The 21,162-nt window shown below is 37.0% G+C and overlaps 1 protein-coding gene across 1 annotated transcript in view; it reads right to left on the bottom strand.

Annotated features, from left to right (window-relative positions):
- CFTR (CF transmembrane conductance regulator) overlaps positions 1-21,162 on the bottom strand; it is a 163,885-nt gene that overhangs the window by 84,619 nt on the left and 58,104 nt on the right. The window contains exons 10-11 of the mRNA XM_048213069.2: positions 18,055-18,237; positions 10,699-10,890 (exon numbers count right to left, since the gene is read on the bottom strand). Coding sequence (XP_048069026.1) covers positions 10,699-10,890; positions 18,055-18,237 — 375 coding nt within the window. The remainder of the gene's footprint in view (positions 1-10,698; positions 10,891-18,054; positions 18,238-21,162) is intronic.

Here is a 21,162-nt window from a genome sequence, read left to right as displayed (position 1 = left end):
GTTATCTTGAGAGTGTTGGGTAGCTCTGTATGATGTATCAACAGAAGTTAACTTCTACAGCAGTAAATACACATGAATAAATTCATAAATTAAAACCTAGAGTTCTGCTTATTAGGAAAGATAATTTGTTGACTTAAATCAAACTTGATTACAAGTAGCTGTACATGGAAATATTGGCTAAAGATTAATCCTTGCTAGAAAGCATAAGAAATGAGAACTTTTTATCAACTTGAAAAATAAAAGCTCTTCTTTCACTGAGATTTGGTACTGACCAAATTTATAGCAGAAAACTCAAATTCCAATATAATTTTTATTGCAGCCAACAAAAGTACAAAATGCTGGTTATTTTATGTAATGGATTTACTCACCAATATTAAACTACTGTTTAACATTTGGAGATATACATACATATATATGGTTTTATGTCTGAACTTGTGAGTATATACGTAATTCTGTTAAAATCTCTATGCCTCTTTAGTGTTTATTTCTGTATGTATGTAGGTCTGTATTTGAATTTGAAAATAGCATAAGCATTTTTAAAGGAAGAACTGTGAAATGCAATGATTTCAAGTGTCCCCGGGTAAATGCTCCCAAGGAAGTAAAGTTAGGAAAGTTGAAGAAGATGAAGATGAAGATGAAGATGAAGATGAAGATGAAGAAGAAGAAGAAGAAGAAGAAGAAGAAGAAGAAGAAAAGAAGAAGAAGAAGTAGTAGTAGTAGTAGTAGTAGTAGTAGTAATAGAAGGAGAAGGAGGAGAAGAAGAAGAAGTAGAGGAGGAGGAGGGATAGGGAGGAGGAGGAGTAGGATGACGATCTTATTTCTCTTATTCTGGCTCTACATTAGATTCATTTAACTTCTGGACTCCAGATTTCAGATTCTCTGAAATGACATTTAAAAATCTAGTTTTTAAAAGCTCCCTAAGATGATTTTGCTTCAGCCGGTCTAAGAATTGGCATTTAGGAAGCTGTTAATTCCTTTACTATCTCTTCTAGGTCTACCCACCCAAGATTCTGGGACCAATCCAAGGCCTGATAAAGCACTTCTTTCCCAGTACTATGGCAGCACATTGCTGTGCTATCCTGTGGTTGATCCTGCTCTGGACTTCCTAATTCCTAACTCGGCTCCCAGCTCCCTAGTACCTAAGTCAGCTTTGGAATTCAGTTCCTTAGGAGATGGGCTTCAACACTCACTCACCCATTTCCTCTGAAGCAATCCCACCATGATCCTTGTTCTCTCAAGACCTGACTTTGGAGCCCCAGCTGCTCAACTCGCCCTGAGCAGGCTTCCTCCCCTCTGCAGACTGCCCACCTACTTGGACTTCCATATTGTAAATTTGAGGTTATAAGGCATGAAGAAGAGATTCTGCCTCAGTGGGAAAGGAAAAGGAGAAGACAATTTGGAAGAGGATCTGGGGAGAAATTTCCTAACTTACTTAAATTTCAAGTGTGTGGTATAGGTGGCTTTTCCAAGATACGTTTATTTAGGACCATGTGGCTTGACATATCATTTCCATGAAAACAAATAGCCTGCAAATAGTCTTCACAACTATGTCATGGAATGCTCAATGTCATTAGGTCACAAGGTTTTGTTACCATAATCTTCTCCTTTACAAATGGCAGATTTACAATCTTAATGGCTTAATAATACTGTTAACATCATAGTGAGATTAACTAGCCTAAATCTTAAAACTTAAAGTCAGCAATGTTCAATGGGTAAGTCATTAGAGTCTAATTTAGAGTTTCTTTTCTAATAAGCAATAACCCTAATAGCGTACAGAAAAAAGGTAAGGAGTCAGAAGACGGACTCTCTTGCTGGTCCTATCAATTACAGATCTTCAGCAAGTCTCTTAAAAATTTTACTTCCTTTTCTTTAGAATTGGAATAAAAATACATCATAAACTTCCAACCACAACATCTCCATTATCCCCCTTCAATTTATTTATTATATTAGATGAATCTTCCCAAAATACTGTTTTTATTATGGCACTTCCCCCAGTAAAGAAAAGCCACCGTGGAGGATGCTGGAGACCCATTTGCTCTCCTCTGAGGGTAATTCCCTGTGCTCCCACCAACTACCACATTTCTCTGTCTCCTCTGCAGCTAGAATGCTGTATGAGAATTGGATTTCACCAATTGGATTTACACGAAACACAAAAGTGAAACTTCGTCTTTCTACCTCTTTTGGCTTTTTTTATTTATTTAATTGCTGGCAAATGGAAGGACAGAAACCATGATATGATTGTCCTCTCCCAGTTCAGCTATCACCATATACCCCTATCTTTCCAGACCCCAGTTATGCTGCCCTACCTAGAGCTCCTGCAAAAGTGCAGTGCTCTCTCCTGGCTCCGGGCGCATTCATTACACACTCTAGCCACAGAGAACTCACTATAGCTCCTCAAATCTACAGTGCTCCCTCTGGGCTCTAGGCCTTGTACAATCTGCTCTCTTTCTGGAATGTTCTCCCTATTCTTCTTCAAATAACTCCTACTCATCCAACATCTCTCACCTGATATGTCACTTCTTCCAGGGAAATCTTGCTTGAACTTCTAAGATCAGATTAAATGCTGCTTCTCTGTACTCATTGAAGGACCCCATATTAATCAATACCATAAAATTTACCAAACTGCTCTGGTTTTTACTTGGTCATCTGTACTAGAATAAAAGCCCCTTAAGGACAGGGATTATGTCTTGTTCATTAATAATTCCCAGAGTTTGGCAGAGTCTTTAGTTCAATGTTTGCACTTACAAATATTTACTAAATGAGTGAAAATATATATATATATATGTCTTTCCCCCCAAATATCTGTAAGTCAAAAATTAACTGCAGACAGGGACCCTTGTCACACTTGTAGGCAGCATCCAGAGTACCTAACATACTGTGTCCATAGGAGGAACTCAAATATTTGTTGAAATCAACTGTTTAATTTAGTAAATTTGAATCACGCCTAGCTAAACCTTTTGAATAAAAATTAGGTATTATGAACTTCGTTCTGAAAGACATTAATGGTAATACAATTGCCATTTTGAGGGCTGTTTTTCAAGAGAACACTTGTACTCAGAATTTTTAGAAAAACCAAGTTTCCCTTCCTACAAAAACCTTCACGAACATGACTGAGTTCTAACGTTCCTGAAAATATAAGTGTAAAATCTTCCCTTGATCTTTTTTCATTAGCCACTGCTACAAAGAGGAAAATTCCAAGAGTGCAGGGCTCAGAATCCCAGTTCTTCAGGAGGGATGAAAACTTAGGCAGAGACATAAAGACACATCATAGCTTTCACCTTTGGAAAACTTCACCATTTTTTTGTTTTTTAATATGAAAACCTAGCTTAAATATTTTCATTTCATTATTTACACATGAGATAGCCTGGTCCCAGACCATTATAATTAAATTTTTATAATATTGTTCTGTTTACTTGCCCAAATCTCACTAAGACAGGCAGTCTTACAGCTATTTTGGTTTTAGAGATGCAAAACTCTCATTTGTTAAGCTAATAATTAATTCCAGAATTTGTCATTTCAACTGCTAAAATGAGGATCACACTTTTAGAAATCAGCACAGTTTCTCTTTGACTGCAAACTCTAAGCAAAGTTGTCCCTAGGTAACGAGAAAATGAGAATTCAATGGACCAATGTGTGCAAAGTACTTAGCACAGCAGTGCCAACATGTGCTCTCTCGACAGATGTTAGCTAGTGTTTATTTTTAAGTTCCAGGGCTCAAATGAAGTGAAATAACAGTTCAGTTCAGGAAATGCTATGGCATTTCTGTTAGGTTCTGGTTCAATGGTTTTATAAAATAAATGTACTTGCTTCATATTACAGTAAATAAATGGCAGTGCTTTCCAACTTAATTACCTATTAGGAGAAAATTACAGGTGGTTCAAGGTGCAATCATTAAGTATGGTTTATTCTGGTATAGGGGACACCGTTCAATGTTTCAAATATCTGTTTTACGTCTCCATTATGTCTTGGCTGCTACTGAATGCAAATGTTAATTTCTATGGCCCCTTTTTATTTACAGATCTCTTGAATGAACATTACTGAATTTTCCTATAGTGGTAGACTCACCATCCAAAGTTTCAGCCTCTGTTCATACAGGTTAGTTTTGGTCAGATCTGGATATTCTGAGGTCAAATTCAAATTTAATTAGACTTGTGGTATCTGCATGATAGAATTTATTTTCCAGAACAGTCATTAACTCATTTCTTTGCTTACTTCCCTCCCAAGTTTTTCATATTTCTTGCCAATTTCCCTCCCAAGTTTTTTTTTTTCCTTTAGCAACTTCTTGCCAATTTTCATCCTAATCTGTTTTCTTCTAGTGACTTAAAGATGAAAACTGCCAAGCAGTGGTGGTAGAGAAAACACAAACAGATTTTAATTCTGCAACTTACATAGTAAATATTTTTATTACAATGCATATGTAATGGCTGCCAAGACAAATACTTAATGAAGACCATTTTGCGGTTACAAAAGGATCTCAACAACTCTGTGGAAACCGATTACATATCCTAAGTCCCTAACCTCTTCTCATATCCCACACCCCACCTCCCACCATGCACTATCATAAAAGCCAAACCCAGGTACTTTTACAAGAGAGTGAGTCACTGAATATAGTCAGTCCAACTACCCATTACCTAAACACCAGCCTGCCTAGAATTCTCTTGCTGTCAGCTGTGGGGCTCTGTGTTAGGGTAAGGTATTGGTAAAGTGTTAAAAAAAAAAAAAAAAGCAGTACCCTGGAAATAAAAAAAGACAAGAGAACAGTGAAGTCTGTCCTTCTTTCAATAACAAAACAGGGTTACAATCTCCTTAAGGGATAAACTAACAAGGGCCCAGTTACATGAAGTCCTCTTTTTAATCTAGCAAAATCTCTAGTGCTAGTTACAAAAGCATACAAATATTTAGGAGGACCCTCAGGGGTAGTCTGGTTACATGGAAAGAGAAGAGTAAGTTAATGGGCATAGGAATATAAAATGGTATTTAAAAAAAAAAACACAAAAAACCTGTACATTTGTCTAGGAATCCATGGCACCATCATCCAGATCCGAAGAAAGAAATGTAAAGCAAGACATGGATATGTTCCTAAAGGACAAAACAGAAGGGGAAGGACCCGCACCTGACTTGCTGCCTCATGTCTGCATGCTGGGAGTCCTTCTATCAGCACAGAGCTGTCTCCATGCCCTACCCTGTGATAATGTCTTTAAGCGATCCCTGTGAGGGAAGAGTTTCCAACAAACTGAAATCAGAAAACTATGTGAAATATGTTATGCGTGCTGTTTCCTATCCATGCCAATTTACACCTATCTGCCTGCTCCTATGACAGCAAACACCACTACATACGCAAGTGCTCTGTAGATACTAGGGCTGAACAAAAACACAAAAATGAGGAAGAAAATATCCCGTTCTCATCTCCAGTTCCAAGTCTGGCTGGAGCACATTAAGAAACAGATCAACGCTGGCCGTCAAAATGAAAACAGACTGACTCATGGCTGTTTGTATTTGGGGCTAGGGGCCGCTCGGGGAGCACAGCCAGGGCATCTGTCTGTGGCTGGCCCTAGCAGCACGTCCTCGGGGACTCTGCGGGGGTTTCGTGGTCCTACCCGCTAAACTCCACGCTTAAAAAAGAAAAACTTCACTTGGGAAAGCCCCCTCTGGCTCTTCCTGAAAGGGGAGGAACACCTGCTTGAGAAGGACAAGAAAAATACCAAAATTGGAAACCCTTAAGGACTGAAAATAGAGGAAACCTTTGATTTTGACTAAGATAGTCTAGCATTCTAATTCCTTTTGTTAGTCTACCAGTAAGGTACTCTTGCCATGGGATCATCTCCTCCTGTCCCGAGAGATTGCAAGGCTCAGAGGGGAACACATGCTGAGCAAAATTCCCATAACTGGCAGGCCTACTCCAAAATATTGTTGAAACAGTCACTTAAAAGAATTTACCAGACTGCCTCTCCACATCCTGGGTGGAATATACCAAAATAAACTTTTAAGAGTCAGGGCTCTCAAGCAATTTGCCATGTAATTGGATAGATAACAGCATACAGGGAATATTCAGCAACAAGAAAAGAAGCAGGCGCACTGTATATTCAGTGTATTCACTACATCTGCCAGCCTCAAATACAAAGAATTTAGGATGCTGGATGTTTTTGCCTATTACAAGATGACCGGAAAGGCCTAGTTGCAAATGACAGCAGGACAAGAGAGAGCGGGGACTCAGAGATCATCAGGAAATGAAAAGCTAAGTGTTTTGACAATCTAAGGCAAAGGAGAAGAACAGGGAAGTCTACATACCAAAAGCAAAATGCACATCGTCATCATCACTGTTATAACAATTACTTTTTCAAGCCCACCTAGGGGTGTCCTCCAGTGGAAATTTTGTTAGTAAGACCTGTGATCTCTCTGCCTTGATCGGATGTCTCAGTTCTATGTAATTCACCTCCACACGCTTCCTTCCTAAACCCACAGCAATCCTACCTGTCCCCCTTTCCAATTCCCATTGGGCAGGGAATCCTTCATCCTAAATCAATTTCTCTCTTCTAATTTCTTCAGGGAAAAAACCCTCAGTCTTCCCCAAAGGCCCATTTTCCCTGATGCCCTTTCCTATCCTTGGATGGAAATAGTATATAAATATGGCATTCCAGATCTCACAATTTCTCCACTTACCTTCTGTTTCCTCTTGTCCCTCACAACCCTTATCTGGATTATGGAAACAGCCCGTTAGTCTTCCTTCTTTTAGTCAGAATAGCAAATACTACTACTACTACTACTACTACTACTACTACTACTACTAGTACTTCTGTTACTACTACTATTACTACTACTACTGGCTGTTTTATTTATTAAGTACTCTCTATAAAATAGATAATATAATCTCTATATTACAGAGGATAAAACGCAGTGTATGATAGGATTAAGTAACTTTCTTTAGTAACCCAACTCTGTCAGATTTCAAAATATATGTTCTTTCTGCTATCCCACAGTTTCAAAATGCACCCACCTTAATTCTGTTTCTCATCTTACAGCCAAAGTGATAGATCTAAAATGCAAAACTGACTGCATCCTTCTTCCTCTGATTAAAGCTCTCCAAGACCAAATTCCTGAGACTGGTGTACAAGGCCCCCAGGACACAGTTCCTTGGGTTCATTCCTCCCTCCACACTCAGTGTCCCCCAACTGTACTCTGGTTCTATCAAGATGCATGTGGTTCCCTGTACTAACCAACTAGTTTCATGTCCTGTGTTTCTGCTTAGTTTCTTTTGTCCAGAATACCGTTCCCATTTTTACTCATCCTTCAGGCTGTCCACTTTTAGAGAAAGCCCTTCCTGAACTGCTGCAGAAAGCCAAAAGCCCTCAACTGGGCTTCCACAGAGCCCTAAGAATACCTTTATCCCAATACTCACTGTTGTATATTGAAAGGGTCTCTTTCTGTCTGTTTTCCTCCAACCCAGCCCATAAGTTATTTGTGGGAAGGGATGATAACATTTTCATTTTGTACCCACCCTGACCCCAACACAGTGAACAGTGTCTGGTACAGAGTCACGTTTTGGGATGTGAAAGGCACATAGAAACTAGAATCGCCTCCCATTGCCATTTCTGGAGCATGGAAGCAATATGCCTGAACTCCAGCTTGTCTCAGGCCATCTGTTTTCTTCCACAGAATACTCCAACTTTTGTTGATTGGGTCATGAAGAACAACCACCATATTTACAGATAACCACTTCTATAATTTTTTTCTTGTAACCACTTTTGTCATCATCAAAATTCACATGGATGACTTTTCATAGCCATCATGGTTCCCCATCTTAATTACACTGTTTCATCTTATTTCCGTAGTAGTCACTCCCTGACAAGAACTGACTCTAAGAACACATTTATCTTACATCACACTCTCTAGCAGTATTCTCCACCTCAAAAGGAAGTAGAAATGAGCTAATATTTACTGAATGGCTAATTTACACCAGACGCTATGTTACGCACTTTATATTTATCCCACTTAATTTTCTCAATAATCCAGTTACCATTTATTCAACAATCTCCTGCTTCATCAGACCAACCTAACCTTCTTTCTACTTTATTGGCAGCTCCAACGTTCTTAATCAAAAAAATTCCTCCAAAGCCATCAATTTCACTCTTGTCACCACTGGAATTCCACAATGGATCACTTGTACCTCCTTTCAAGGTTATTTCCTTACATCAGGCAGACGGAGATCGATTCCTATGCTCTCTCTTTTCACTCCCATAGAAATGGCTCTCTCATTTTCTATTAGAGCACCAACTACATTCTCTATTGATGTGTTTCCTTCCCTTACTGGTCCATGAACCTCTCAAGTATAAGGATCTTATTCTATTCATATTTTTACAAAATGCAGCAAGTCTCAAATGTTTTCAAAATGAAGACTTCTTAACTTTTTGAGTTCAAAAGTTTATTTGGGCACAAAAGGCCATATATTGAATGTCTGCATTTGTGTTAAATATCCAGAACGGGAAAATTTTAGAGACAGAAGGTAGATTAGTGGTTGTTTAGAGCCAGCTGTGTGTTCAGGGGCAGGGTAGGTATGAAGAAATGGACACTGATTGCTAATGACACTTCTTTTAGAGGAGAAGATGTGGTGATGGGTATACAGCCCTGTGAACATACTAAAAAAACACTAACTTACACACTTTAAAAATAATTTTGAGGTTGGTCATAGAATGAGAAAAGAATATGCTCTTCTTTCTCTTATCCTCTTTTCTTTCATTATTTTTAACAGCTTTATTGTGATATAATTCACATACCATACAATAGTTCACTAAAACACAGATCACTATGACATGAAACCTTTAGAAAATGGACCGTGTGTTTTTCAGCTTGGTTTTCTCTCACTTAGCACAGTATTCATGTTAGTAAATGCTCATTTCATGAATAAGGGACCCACAGCTCTGAATTTATTATTAGTAATATAGCTATGCTCTGTTTGGATTAAATATACTTTTATTTGGTGGAATCAAATCACCATCTGTAAAATTATTTCTATGAGAAAAGGTATATTCAAAGCAAAAAAAGTAAAGCATACCAGAAACCTTCCAACACCTTTCAACCAATAAATAAAGCTATGATTTATCTTGCAAGACACTAACACTCCTACATCCCAGTCCCCACCTAGACAAATATCTGTGGTCTCTAAAAACACCCAGATTTTTTTGTTTGTTTGTTTAATAATAAATCTCCTGAGAGTTTCAACCTCCAGGTTGTGAAATACTATTCTTGGAAGAAGAGCTTTTGAGGAATGAAGAATATCTTCTTCAAAATAAATCCAGTACCTTTTCAGGATGGTTTTTATTTTCATTATGCTTTCATGTATAGAAAATAAGAGAATGGAAGTCTACAAAACTCCTGTTGAAGGGGTCAGTGTATACACGGAGAGCCACTTGTACAAGCAGGTATCTCTCGTTTATAAGAATTGCAGCTTCTTTCTAACTGACAATTAGCCTTTTTCTATTTTTCTTTCTTTTTTTTTTTTTAAGATTTTATTTATTTATTCGACAGAGACAGAGACAGCCAGCGAGAGAGGGAACACAAGCAGGGGGAGTGGGAGAGGAAGAAGCAGGCTCATAGCGGAGGAGCCTGATGTGGGGCTCGATCCCATAACGCCGGGATCACGCCCTGAGCCGAAGGCAGACACTTAACCGCTGTGCCACCCAGGCGCCCCGCCTTTTTCTATTTTTCATGCACTGTATTTAACTTTCATTTTATTACTACTACAGTTTTTTTCATAAAACGTGACTTAAAGGAATCCTTAGTGTCAGATGCCACCTATCAAAGATAGTGACTTTGTTTGTTTGTTTTTTAGAAAGAGGGCACAAGCAGGGGTGAAGGGGAGAGGGAGAGGAAGAGAGGGGCTGGACAGATCATGACCCTAAGATCATGACCTGAGTCAAAATCAAGAGTCAGATGCTAAACTGACTGAGCCATGTCCCAAAGACAGTAACTTTGAATCAAGATCACTATTCAGGCAATATTGTTGATAAACCTCATAATTATATATTTCCTGCCTAAACATTTACATCGATAATTATTGAACCCTCCACCATACGATTTATGTATTGAATAGCCCAAGATCTACATACTGGCTTCACTTGGAATACTTCACATATTTTCAGTTAATTAGCCTATTCCCTAATGTGATTATAACATGAGTCAATAGCATCATCTTCATTTTGCCTCTGTTTTAGAGAATGACAGTCACTAGAGGTCATATGGTTATATGTTCAAGCCAAAGGATAAAATATAGTCACAATATTATCTCTGATTCTCTACTGGCAGGTCAATGCTCATTCCATTAGGCTTTGGTGGTTATTAAAATTATTAAAATCCTCTCATGTAATTTTGAAGTATCTTTTAAAAAATGCATGCCATATAAATATCCATTGAGAACATGCGTCTCACTAATGACTCAATAAAATTCTCTCCATTTCATAAAGGGCTTTTATTGTAACTAAATCAGCCCATCATTTTAAAAATAAATTATACCTTCTCTATGTTTTGTAAGTCTCTTAAAGCAGGGGTCATATATTTTATTAGTTGATTTACTCAGAGTAGTTTGCCCATGTTGGAAACTTGATTAATATATGTAGACTGACTGATTGAACAGGGGGCTAATTATATACCTTAGATAGTTTGAAGATTTCATATGCATAATAAGTATGTCACACAGTTACTTACCTCCTCTAGCTGACATGCTTTGATGACACTCCTATATCTGTACTCATCATAGGAAACACCAAAGATGATGTTTTCTTTAATGGTGCCAGGCATGATCCAGGAAAACTGAGAGCAGAATGAAATTCTTCCACTGTGCTTAATCTTACCCTCTGAAGGCTCCAGTTCTCCCATAATCATCATTAGAAGTGAAGTCTGTAAATAAAACCATGGTTATTAAGTTAAATCATTTGATCAAATCACTCAGAATACACCTGCCTCCAACTATCATCCTAAGCAGAGGTATATGTTCTGATTTTAAAGGATTCTACATTAATTCATTTGATTCAAAATTTATTAAGCACTTTCTGTTCTGGATATGTTTCTGTGTACAAAAGAAAGAGGAATAAAAGAGACAATTACAGTGCAGTGTGATAAGAGCTATGGTAGAGGTTCACAGGGATGGAACACCTGATTCAAATCGTTGGGGTGGGTTTGGAGGACGTTAGGGAAAGATTAGAACCAGCTAACATTCGTTGAGTACTCGGTCTATGCTGGGTGCTAGTCTCTGTGATTTAACTGCATTAATTTATTTAATCCTCATGATAACCCAACAAGATAGATTCAATATGATCTTCACCTAACAAAGAAGAGATCAGTTAAAAAGAGACAGAGTCAGATAAGATTGCTTCCATGAGCACTTCTTGAAGAAACAAGGATAAAATCATCCAAGAGACTGAAGAAGATTCAGCAAAAGGACTATCAGTGAGCAAAGTCTTTATATAAAAGACTATGAACTAAAATTTAAACTAATGTGGGAATTAGAGTTGAAGAAGAGAATTTAAATATGTTATATGCCCTGACAAGAAGAAAAGTTTTAAGTAAAATACAAACAAAACAAAGGAAATGGGGTATAAAGAAAATTTACCGATTGCCTTATCAAGAAAAACCGGAAGTCAAGGATATCATTTAAACATAACACATTGGGTAACAGAAGTGTAAGCATATTTAACAATACAAAGATAAAGCATTAAGAAAGATAACACTACTGACTAAAATTGAGTAGAAGAAAAGGAGGCAACAGAGAAAGAAAAAAACTGATTTTATCGGAGCTCACACCAGGGAATAAAAAAAAAAAAGAAAAACCCAAAGATTTCATGTAAAGTTATTATGAATATATCCTGTATGACAAAACACCTCCCTAACCTCTAAAAGTTGGAAGGCCCTTAGGCTCACACCTTGATCCCTTTCCCTTCTTACCATGCTCTGTCCTTTGGAATCCCACCTGGCCTCAAGTTTTTACACTGCCAGCCCCCAGGCCCTTGAAACCAGACCTGTATTTCCAACTAACATTTCAACTTGGATGCTGAATATGCATTATAAACTTAATGTTCTAAAATCTAGCTCCATCCAAACCAGTCCCTCCTATAATCTTCTCAGGTAATGAATGGTACCTTCATGCTTCCAGTTACTCACCCTTGGACTCATCCTTGACTCTTCCATTTTTTTCATATGCCACCTTCAATCTAATTCTGTGGTATCTTTATTAGAAACATGTCCGGAATCTGACTACTACTTCCATCCCTACCTGGATTAACCAACATCATCATCTCCTGCCCAGTTAGCACAATAGCCTCCTAACTCATCTCCTTGCTTCTGCCCTTGTCTCTCTACAACATATTTCCAAAGTGGCCCCATCAAAACATAAGTCGAGGCATGTTACTTTTCTGCTTAAAACCTTCCAATGGCCTCTCATTTCCTCAGAAAGAAAAGCCTTATTCTTTACAAGCCCCTTCGTAAGGCCCTTGAGGCTCATTTAGAAGAGCCCAAGTAATGGTCTAGCCCACATTACTCCTCTGACAGCTCTACCCTCTGTGGCTGACTCTGTGCCAACCCCGCTGACCTCCTTGCTGTTCTGTGAACCTTACAGGCTTAGTGCCATTTCAAGGCTTTGCTCCACCCTCTCTCTGCAAGACTCTTCTGCAGTTTATCCACATGACCTTGTCCCTCACCTCCTTCAAGTCCCTGCTCAAATGTTACCTCTCAGTGAGGCTTTCTCTATCTCCCCTATTTGAAATTGTACCCCTATCACCAATCTTCTTCTCTCTGCTTTATCTTTATAGCATTTCCTATCAGGTGACATTCCATATACTTATTTTTTTGTTTGTCTCCCACTAGAATGTGAGCTCCTTGGATGGGGATGAGGATATGTTGTAGGTTTTGTTCACTACCATATCTTCAGGGCCTAGAATAATACTTGGCACAAACTGGTGAATCAATAAATTTGTTAAATGATATAATTCAATAATATGATACATTATATTAAATTATAAGGGCTCAATAACTTTAAAAATGAATTACTGTTACATAAGAAACAAACCAATGGAACAGAAATAAAACTACAAACCAGATCCAAATGCACAAACGAATTAGTATTCAATAAAGGTGGCATCTAAAATCAGTGGGGAGGGGCGCCTGGGTGGCACAGCGGTTAAGCGCCTGCCCTCGGCTCAGGGCATGATCCCGGCGTTGTGGGATCGAGCCCCACATCAGGCTCTTCTGCTATGGGCCTGCTTCTTTCTCTCCCACTCCCACTGCTTGTGTTCCCTCTCTCGCTGGCTGTCTCTATCTCTGTCAAATAATAAATAAAATATTTAAAATAAATAAATAAATAAAATAAAATCAGTGGGGAAAGATGGATTATTCAATAAATGGTGTTGGATGCTAGACAGCCATCCAAAGGGCAAACAAAGAAATTTTGTCCATACCTCATACTATATTCATGATGAATTCCAAATAGGTCAAAGAAAAAGTACAAAAATAAGACTTTAAAATCCTTAAAGAAAGCACTGGGAGATGCCTAAAGGGGAAAAAAACCAACTGTGGAGTAAGAAAGCCTTTCTATAACTCAAAAACCAAAAGTCATAAAATAAAATTTTTTTATGAAAAAAAAAACCTGTGCCTAGAAAACAAAAGGAAGAAAGTGTCAAAGTGAAGTAAATATTTGCAACTTAGATCACACAAAAGAATAATTTATCTCTAAAGAAGTGATTCTAAAATCAAAAGCAAAAAGAAAGCAAACCCATTAAAAAATGTACCAAGTATGTGAACAATTATTTCACCAAAACTGAAAATAGAAGAGGCCTTTAAACATATGAAAAGATATCGTACTTTATTCATAATAAGAGAAATGCAAATTGAAAATACATGGCTATGCCATTACCCCCTACAGTAAGACTGAAAAAAATGTAAAAATTGGATAACATCATCTGCTGGTGATGCTATGGAGAAATCCACACTTTTATATAGATTATATGGTACACAGATAGATTAATGCAATCTTCAGGGACAGAAGCTCAATGAATACACAAATGCTATACCATTTCTAGGAAGCTATCCTACTGATACAGATATGCTAAATGGCATGTGTGCAAGGATATTCACCGTGTCATTTTTGTATCAGCAAAACCCTGGAAACAACCCAAGTATCAATCAATTGATGACTCATTACATTATATAACATCCACCTGTACAGTACAATACTATGTAGTTATTTAGATATATATATTCAAAAAATTAAGAGTGGCTACCTGGTTTGGGGGAGAGAATGGTGGAAAGAGGAAAACTGATCAGAGACAGAGTGAAAGGGAAATTTTTCAACTTTTTATATATTTTAATTTTCTAAAGTTTTTAATTGTCAGTTAAATTTTAATAAATAATAATATCAACTAAAATACATTAGGAAGAAGGCAGGATTAAGTAATAGACACCTTTGTGATACACATTTCAGTATATTTTATAATTTTTATTACATGAAGAAAAAAATCTAAAATATTTTATTTCTATGGAAAATCCTTTTGTATAAAAATTAAAGCTAGACGCAATATTTATTTTTAAATATTTTTAGAAGCATTATTTTGATATACAACAGCTCTATAAACCCAAACAATGGAAAAGATCTGACTACCTATGTTAAATATATATAATATTTACATTATTTATATTACATATTAATGTTAATATTTATTAATATAATACAAATATTAAAATATATAAAAATATATTATATAAAATTATTTATCAATATTTTGGTATTTTGAGAGCTAGGACATTAAGTGAAACCATTACTGAATAAATCGTTGATAAAATGTTGATAAATGTTGATAAAACTTCACGGGCATTTGTATTTTATTTTAAATGTAAATAAAAGTAGGCACTAATAGCTTATTCTACACATTTGCTGCTCAGTTATTATTAAGACCAAGCTAAAATTTAGTACCAGGGTAAGGTCAGGATGGATGACAGAAACTATGTGGTGTCAGGAGTTGTCAGCAAGGCCACAGAACTGCTTCAGCTGTGGTGGGGACAACAGAAGAAATGAAAATCCCTCCACCCAGGGGGAGATGCCACAAGCCAGCCTTAGGTCAAGGGTACCCAGTGGTTCAGACTCTTACACCAATCTTGCTTAATTAAAATAATTCACAGAAATTTCATAAACGAAAGACACTTAATGTAGATTAGAACCAAAAAAAACTACTTTCCCAAAGATGTTCAATTAAATAAATGTGTGTCAAGCACTAGGATAGTCCTTGGAATACAGGATAAAGAAGACATGGTTCCCTTACGGTCTAGACAATTATAACAGGAAAGAGCAATAAAATTAAACCTGACCTTAGTGTTTCAAGAAAATAATATGTATTAATAGATATATATTATATATATATATTATATAACTGCAATATATATTATATATTTATATATTTTATATATATATAAATTGTTGTAACTTTGGAAAATCTAGAGATACAAAATATAACCAAAGTCTCAGAGATAGCAACTCGATCCATAAATGTCCTTCCGGACACATGTATACCTATATACGGGCTTTTATAAAACACAAATCATTATGTACATAATATAAGTTGCTTTTATTAACAGTATATCATACATATCCTTCACAGTTATTTTTAACATCCTTTTTGCTGGCTGAATAACATGCCATTCTGTAACTACACTAAAATTTGTCTAATCGATCCCCTAATAGTAGACATTTAGGGATCCCTCCAATTTTTGGTTATTGAAACAATGCTGTGTTGAATACCTTTATGCTATAAAATCTCTGCAAGCATACTAGGTTAAGTCATACAAGTAGAAGAATTATTCAGTTATCTTGAAGGCTTTTGGTATACCAAACTGAGTGAGATAGGATTTGACTTCAAATGTTAATATTTGCAATTATTCAATCTTATACGTTAGCTAGATCTTCTGTCCGGTAGATTATAAAAGACTCCATTCCTAATACTATGCAAAGGCTCCCTCCTGGATTGAGCTGCCAAGTCCTCAGAAGAGCTTAATTATCCCTAAGGAACCACTGCCTTCCTCTGACTTGGTCTTCAGAGCCACTTTCCAGAAGATCCAACTGCAACTCCAGCCAGCAATTATCTGCTCATCAATTCTTAATAGAATTGCCTGAAATTTGGGGCGCCTGGGTGGCACAGCGGTTAAGCGTCTGCCTTTGGCTCAGGGCGTGATCCCGGCGTTATGGGATCGAGCCCCACATCAGGCTCTTCCGCTATGAGCCTGCTTCTTCCTCTCCCACTCCCCCTGCTTGTGTTCCCTCTCTCGCTGGCTGTCTCTGTCTCTGTCGAATAAATAAATAAAATCTTTAAAAAAAAAAAAAAAAGAATTGCCTGAAATTTAATTGCTATTAAGTCTTATAATTTGTGAGTCCAAAGCTATTTTTGTACACCTTTCAAAGAAGTAACTTTAAACATATAAACAGAATTTTAAAAATTATATGAAACATAATTACCTCTCACCAGCAAACATTCCTGTTTAGATCATCTATAATTTGTTGATGAACAACTCCTCCTATGGTTATCTTTTTATTTTAATAGTGAAAATTGCCACTAATATTATATAAAAAATAGAAGGGAAAAATAATACTTAAAAGGAGGAACAAGTTCTCCTAAGAAGAAAATATAAAACTACAGCTACTTTATTTAAAAGGTCTGTTTTACATGTAGAAAAACATAATTGGAGAAAGAAATAAGCAAATTGTATTACTAGCATTGTGGACACCAAATTCAATGGCTAAACATTTTCTGCAACATTTTGTTTCTCAAGTTTCAAATTAAATCCTTCAAAAATATGGTTCTTCCTATATTAGATATTAATGAATGTCTTTCAGGAATGTTTCTTAATTTCTATTTTTATTCACATTTTTTTCTTACAGCAGCAGTGTCCCTGCCTCCCTCCTTCCTTCCCTTCCTTCCCTCTCTCCCTCCCTCCCTTTTTTCCTTCCTTCCTTCCCTTTCATCCTTGAGTTTGACCTTTTAGCTGTTTTTGCTTTTTAACCTGTTAATTTTCATCAGACGTATCTCTAAATATTCTTGGCTTTTAATAAGTTGGGGTGGGGGTAGGGAGTGGGAAGCAGACCAGCTTTGAATAAATTAACATTCCTATGTATTTCTTTCAAAAGCCTATCCCACTCAGTAATTTTTTCTCATAATAAATCCTAAGCAAGTCTGAGTCCATTCTCTAAAATCCTAAATCAACAAAATAGGGACCTTCTGCCTATGTGGTTCTGAGGTAAAATACATGTCATGATTTTCCTGGACCAGTTCTGAAAAAATGTCTATGCCAAACACCGGTAAAAATGAATGGTTCATTTATTCAATAAAGTTACTGAATGTCCACCATGTATAACACACTTTGTTGACTTACATGTGAAATCTAAAAAACAAAAGGAAAAAATAAACAAACGAAAAGCAAAAAAAAGACCCATAAATACAGAAAACAAACTGATGTTTGCCAGAGGGGAGAAGGGTGGGGGGATGGGTAAAATGAGTGAAGGGGAGTGGGAGATACAGGCTTCCAGGTATGGAATGAATATGTCACATGGATGAAAGGTACAGCATAGGGAATATATCCAATGGTATTATAATAGTGTTGGATGGTGACAGACGGTAGCTACATTTGTAAGCATAGTGTAATGTGCACAGGCATGCAATTGTTATATCGTACACCTGAAATTAAGGTAACATTGGGTGTCAACTATGTTCCAATTTAAAAAAAGAAAAAAAAATTTAATAAATGTAAGGATCAGCACTTGGGGGAAAAAAAAAGACATTGTGTTGTGTGCCATGTACCACATAAAGATGTGGAAGAAAAAGCCGCTGGAACTAATATGAAGAAAAAAAAAAAGACTAGGGAATATGATCAGTAGAATAATTTTTATTATAGGGGACACTATATCCAAGCTTTCTCCTACTACCAGTGTAAGAATTTCTCCAACACACCCTCTTACACTACAACCTAGGAAAAGAAAGAAATGCATGCCAAATTAAGTTCTTGATGAGGAGGAATAGAAGACATTACCTTGCCTGCTCCAGTAGATCCAGCAACCGCCAACAACTGTCCTCTTTCTATCTTGAAATTGATGTCTTTCAGGACAGGAGCACCCAGAAGTGAGAAGTTGCTGAAGAAGAGGCTGTTATCACCATTGGAAATTTTTCTGTCATTACTGTTTTGTTTTGCTTTCTCAAGTAATTCCCCAAATCCCTGAAAAAAATATATAGAAAATACAAAGGTAGGTTTTTCAGGTATTTTCAATAGCTATTTGTTTTATGTCGTATGAAAAGCACATGGCCCCTGATCCATACTTCACAGTGTGTAATTCTGTAGTATATGAGTTCTAGAGCACATGGTGCAGAGGTTCTAGAGCACATGGTGCAGAACACTGACAATTTTAATAAAGCATTTAATGGAAACATAATTTCAATATCCTAGACTGTCACTCACCATGAAATTAAATTAAACTTAATTTGATACTGAAGAAAATGTGTACCTTCTATAGGCTGAGCAAATAAATATTATCTAATCCTCAGCACAATAATATCGGAGTTGGATTTTACAATCCGTCTCTTTCAAAGCGGCAGACTTTGTGACTCAGAGGTGAAATGACTAAAGTTGGCCAGAGTGAATTACAACCCAATCTGACCTCTATTCTAACGTGCCGCTGGCACCTTCCTCAGAAGCCTAAAACATTTAAGTAGTTATTAAGTATAAATGTGATGAGACTGCCAGATAATTCAGATGAATTCCCTTATATGAGAATAGCTGGGAGAAAGGAATTCCCTTTCGAAAGTTCCTGCTTCTCTATTGCCCCATGGGAAGCTTTAGGGTAGCAGTCTTCAATCCAGACTAACCAGCCCCAAGGACTGATGGGGAGGAAGCTCATGCACACGGTCTTGAGGGAATCTATTCCCACATTCTCAACGTCCAAATATACTCCTTCCTCAAATCAATCTGCCTGAGATCTGCTTGCTGTTGTCATTTCTTCTTTCCCACTTCCCCACTCACAATCATACTTGCCTCACTTGCCACAGAAGAGGAGCCTGTCACCAGTACTAAGTCTTACTGTGCTATCCTTCCTGGAGTGTAAAAACCTCTAGGACACACACAAGGGGACCACAGAAGACTAATTTTCTCCTGAAAGAGGGTCCCACAAAAGCGAAGCCAGAAATACTAAAGCAGGTAACATCTCATTTCACCTGAAGGCAATCTACAGGTCTTACCTAGCTTAGAATAAGATTATAGAAACTAGTGGCAGGATAAGGCATTTTAATTAACTAATTATTTGATTACTCACTTAATTTTTAATAATTTAACAAATTTAGTTGATACACATTAGTTATCTGCATTTTAAGGTTGTGGTACTCTTTCTGACAAAAAGCAAGCTGAATGACTTAACAATGAGAACTGACTGCATAAAATCATTTATCTTCCATAAACTGCACTCAAACTATAATGCCAAGGTTTTAACAAAAATTCAGTTAACATACTTAGACAATATACAATAAACAAGAATTATATCTCTTGCCACCACTTAAAAGTACATAAAAAGTTATGTCAACTTCACAATGTGTCAGAGGTTATGTGTCATAGTTTTTCAAAATTCCTTTAGGTCATGCATAAAGCAATTAAGTTTGAAGACCACTGCTTTGAGTTCTCATGATATGCACAGCTAACGTCCCCCTTAGTCCTCAAACAACTAAAATCAAAGCTTTTAAGAAGTAGACAATAAAAAGTCTTATAAAATGGGACAAAAGCATTTGTTCTTCCCTTATTCATTTATTTTTTAAAAAAGATTTATTTATTTATTTGAGAGAGAGAGAGTGTGTGAGCAGAGGAAGGGGCAGAGGGAGAGAATCTCAAGCAGACTCCCTGTTGAGCACAGCACCTGACTTGGAGCTCAATCTCAGGACCCTGTGATCATGACCTGAGCCAAAACCAAGAGTCGGACACTCACCCCTCAACCAACAGAGATACCCAGGCGCCCCTCCCTTATTCGTTTATTTATTTCACAGATATTTATTGAGCACCACCTCTGTCTGAAAGACCACTTCAAAAATCCCACAGGGGAGAATAATGTATGAGTAGATATTAATACTGAAACATGCTTAGTGCTAGAACTGAAAATCACAGCAAATCTTATGGGAGTACATTACAGAGAGCAAGAAACTCAGCCTACAACTTGACCAAGTAAATGATCTGCAGGCTGAGCCAGGAGGGATAGAAGTGGAATTTCACAAGACCAAGAAACGGTATAGGTACTCCAGGAAGACACAGCTGCATGTACAATGGTTTAGGCTTAAAAAAACAAAATATGTCTCAGCAATGGTGAGTGGCCATGTCAGATGTATGTGGCAAAATGACAAAAGGTGTCCTTGGTAAGATGGGCAATGCAGGCTGTTGAAAGATTTGTTGGGCCGTGCTTGGAAGCAGGACTTTTAGCCAACAAGCACAGGGACCAATGGAAGGTGTTGTGGCTAATAACCTTTATTTCTGATTACAGAAGTAAGATGCATATTTCAAGAAATTTGGAAAATACAGAAAAGCAGAACAAACAGAAATCACTTGTAGTCCTACCACTGAGAAGAAACCATACTTAACAATGAACTCCCTCCACTTTCTTGGGACGCCTGGGTGGCTCAGTTGGTTAAGCATCTGCCTTCAGCTCAGGTCATGATCCCAGGGTCCTGGGACTGAGCCCTGCATCAGGCTCCCTGCTCAGCGAGGACTCTGCTTCTCCCTCTCCCTCTGCCCCTCCTCATTGCTCATGTTCTTGCTTTTTCTCTCTGTCTCTCTCAAATGAATAAAAAATCTTCAAAAAAAAAGAAATCCCTCCACTTTCTTACATATAAACATATATAATTTCATATATATATATATATATATATATATATATATATATATATATATATATATATATGAAACCAGGGACGAAGGGTACAGCATAGCGAATATAGTCAATATTATTGTAATAACTTTGTATGGTGACAGATGGTTTCTACACTCATCATGGTGAGCATTTTGTAATGTATATAATTGTTGAATCACTATGTTGTACACCTGAAACTAACATAATAGGTCAACTGTATTTCAATAAAATACATATAATTTTTTACAAAATTAAGAAAAAGT

Source organism: Ursus arctos, unplaced genomic scaffold, assembly GCF_023065955.2.
Source record: "Ursus arctos isolate Adak ecotype North America unplaced genomic scaffold, UrsArc2.0 scaffold_3, whole genome shotgun sequence".
In the NCBI taxonomy this organism is placed as follows: Eukaryota; Metazoa; Chordata; class Mammalia; order Carnivora; family Ursidae; genus Ursus; species Ursus arctos.
Note: the sequence above shows the minus strand (reverse complement) of the source record. Positions and strands in the feature narration are given on the sequence as shown.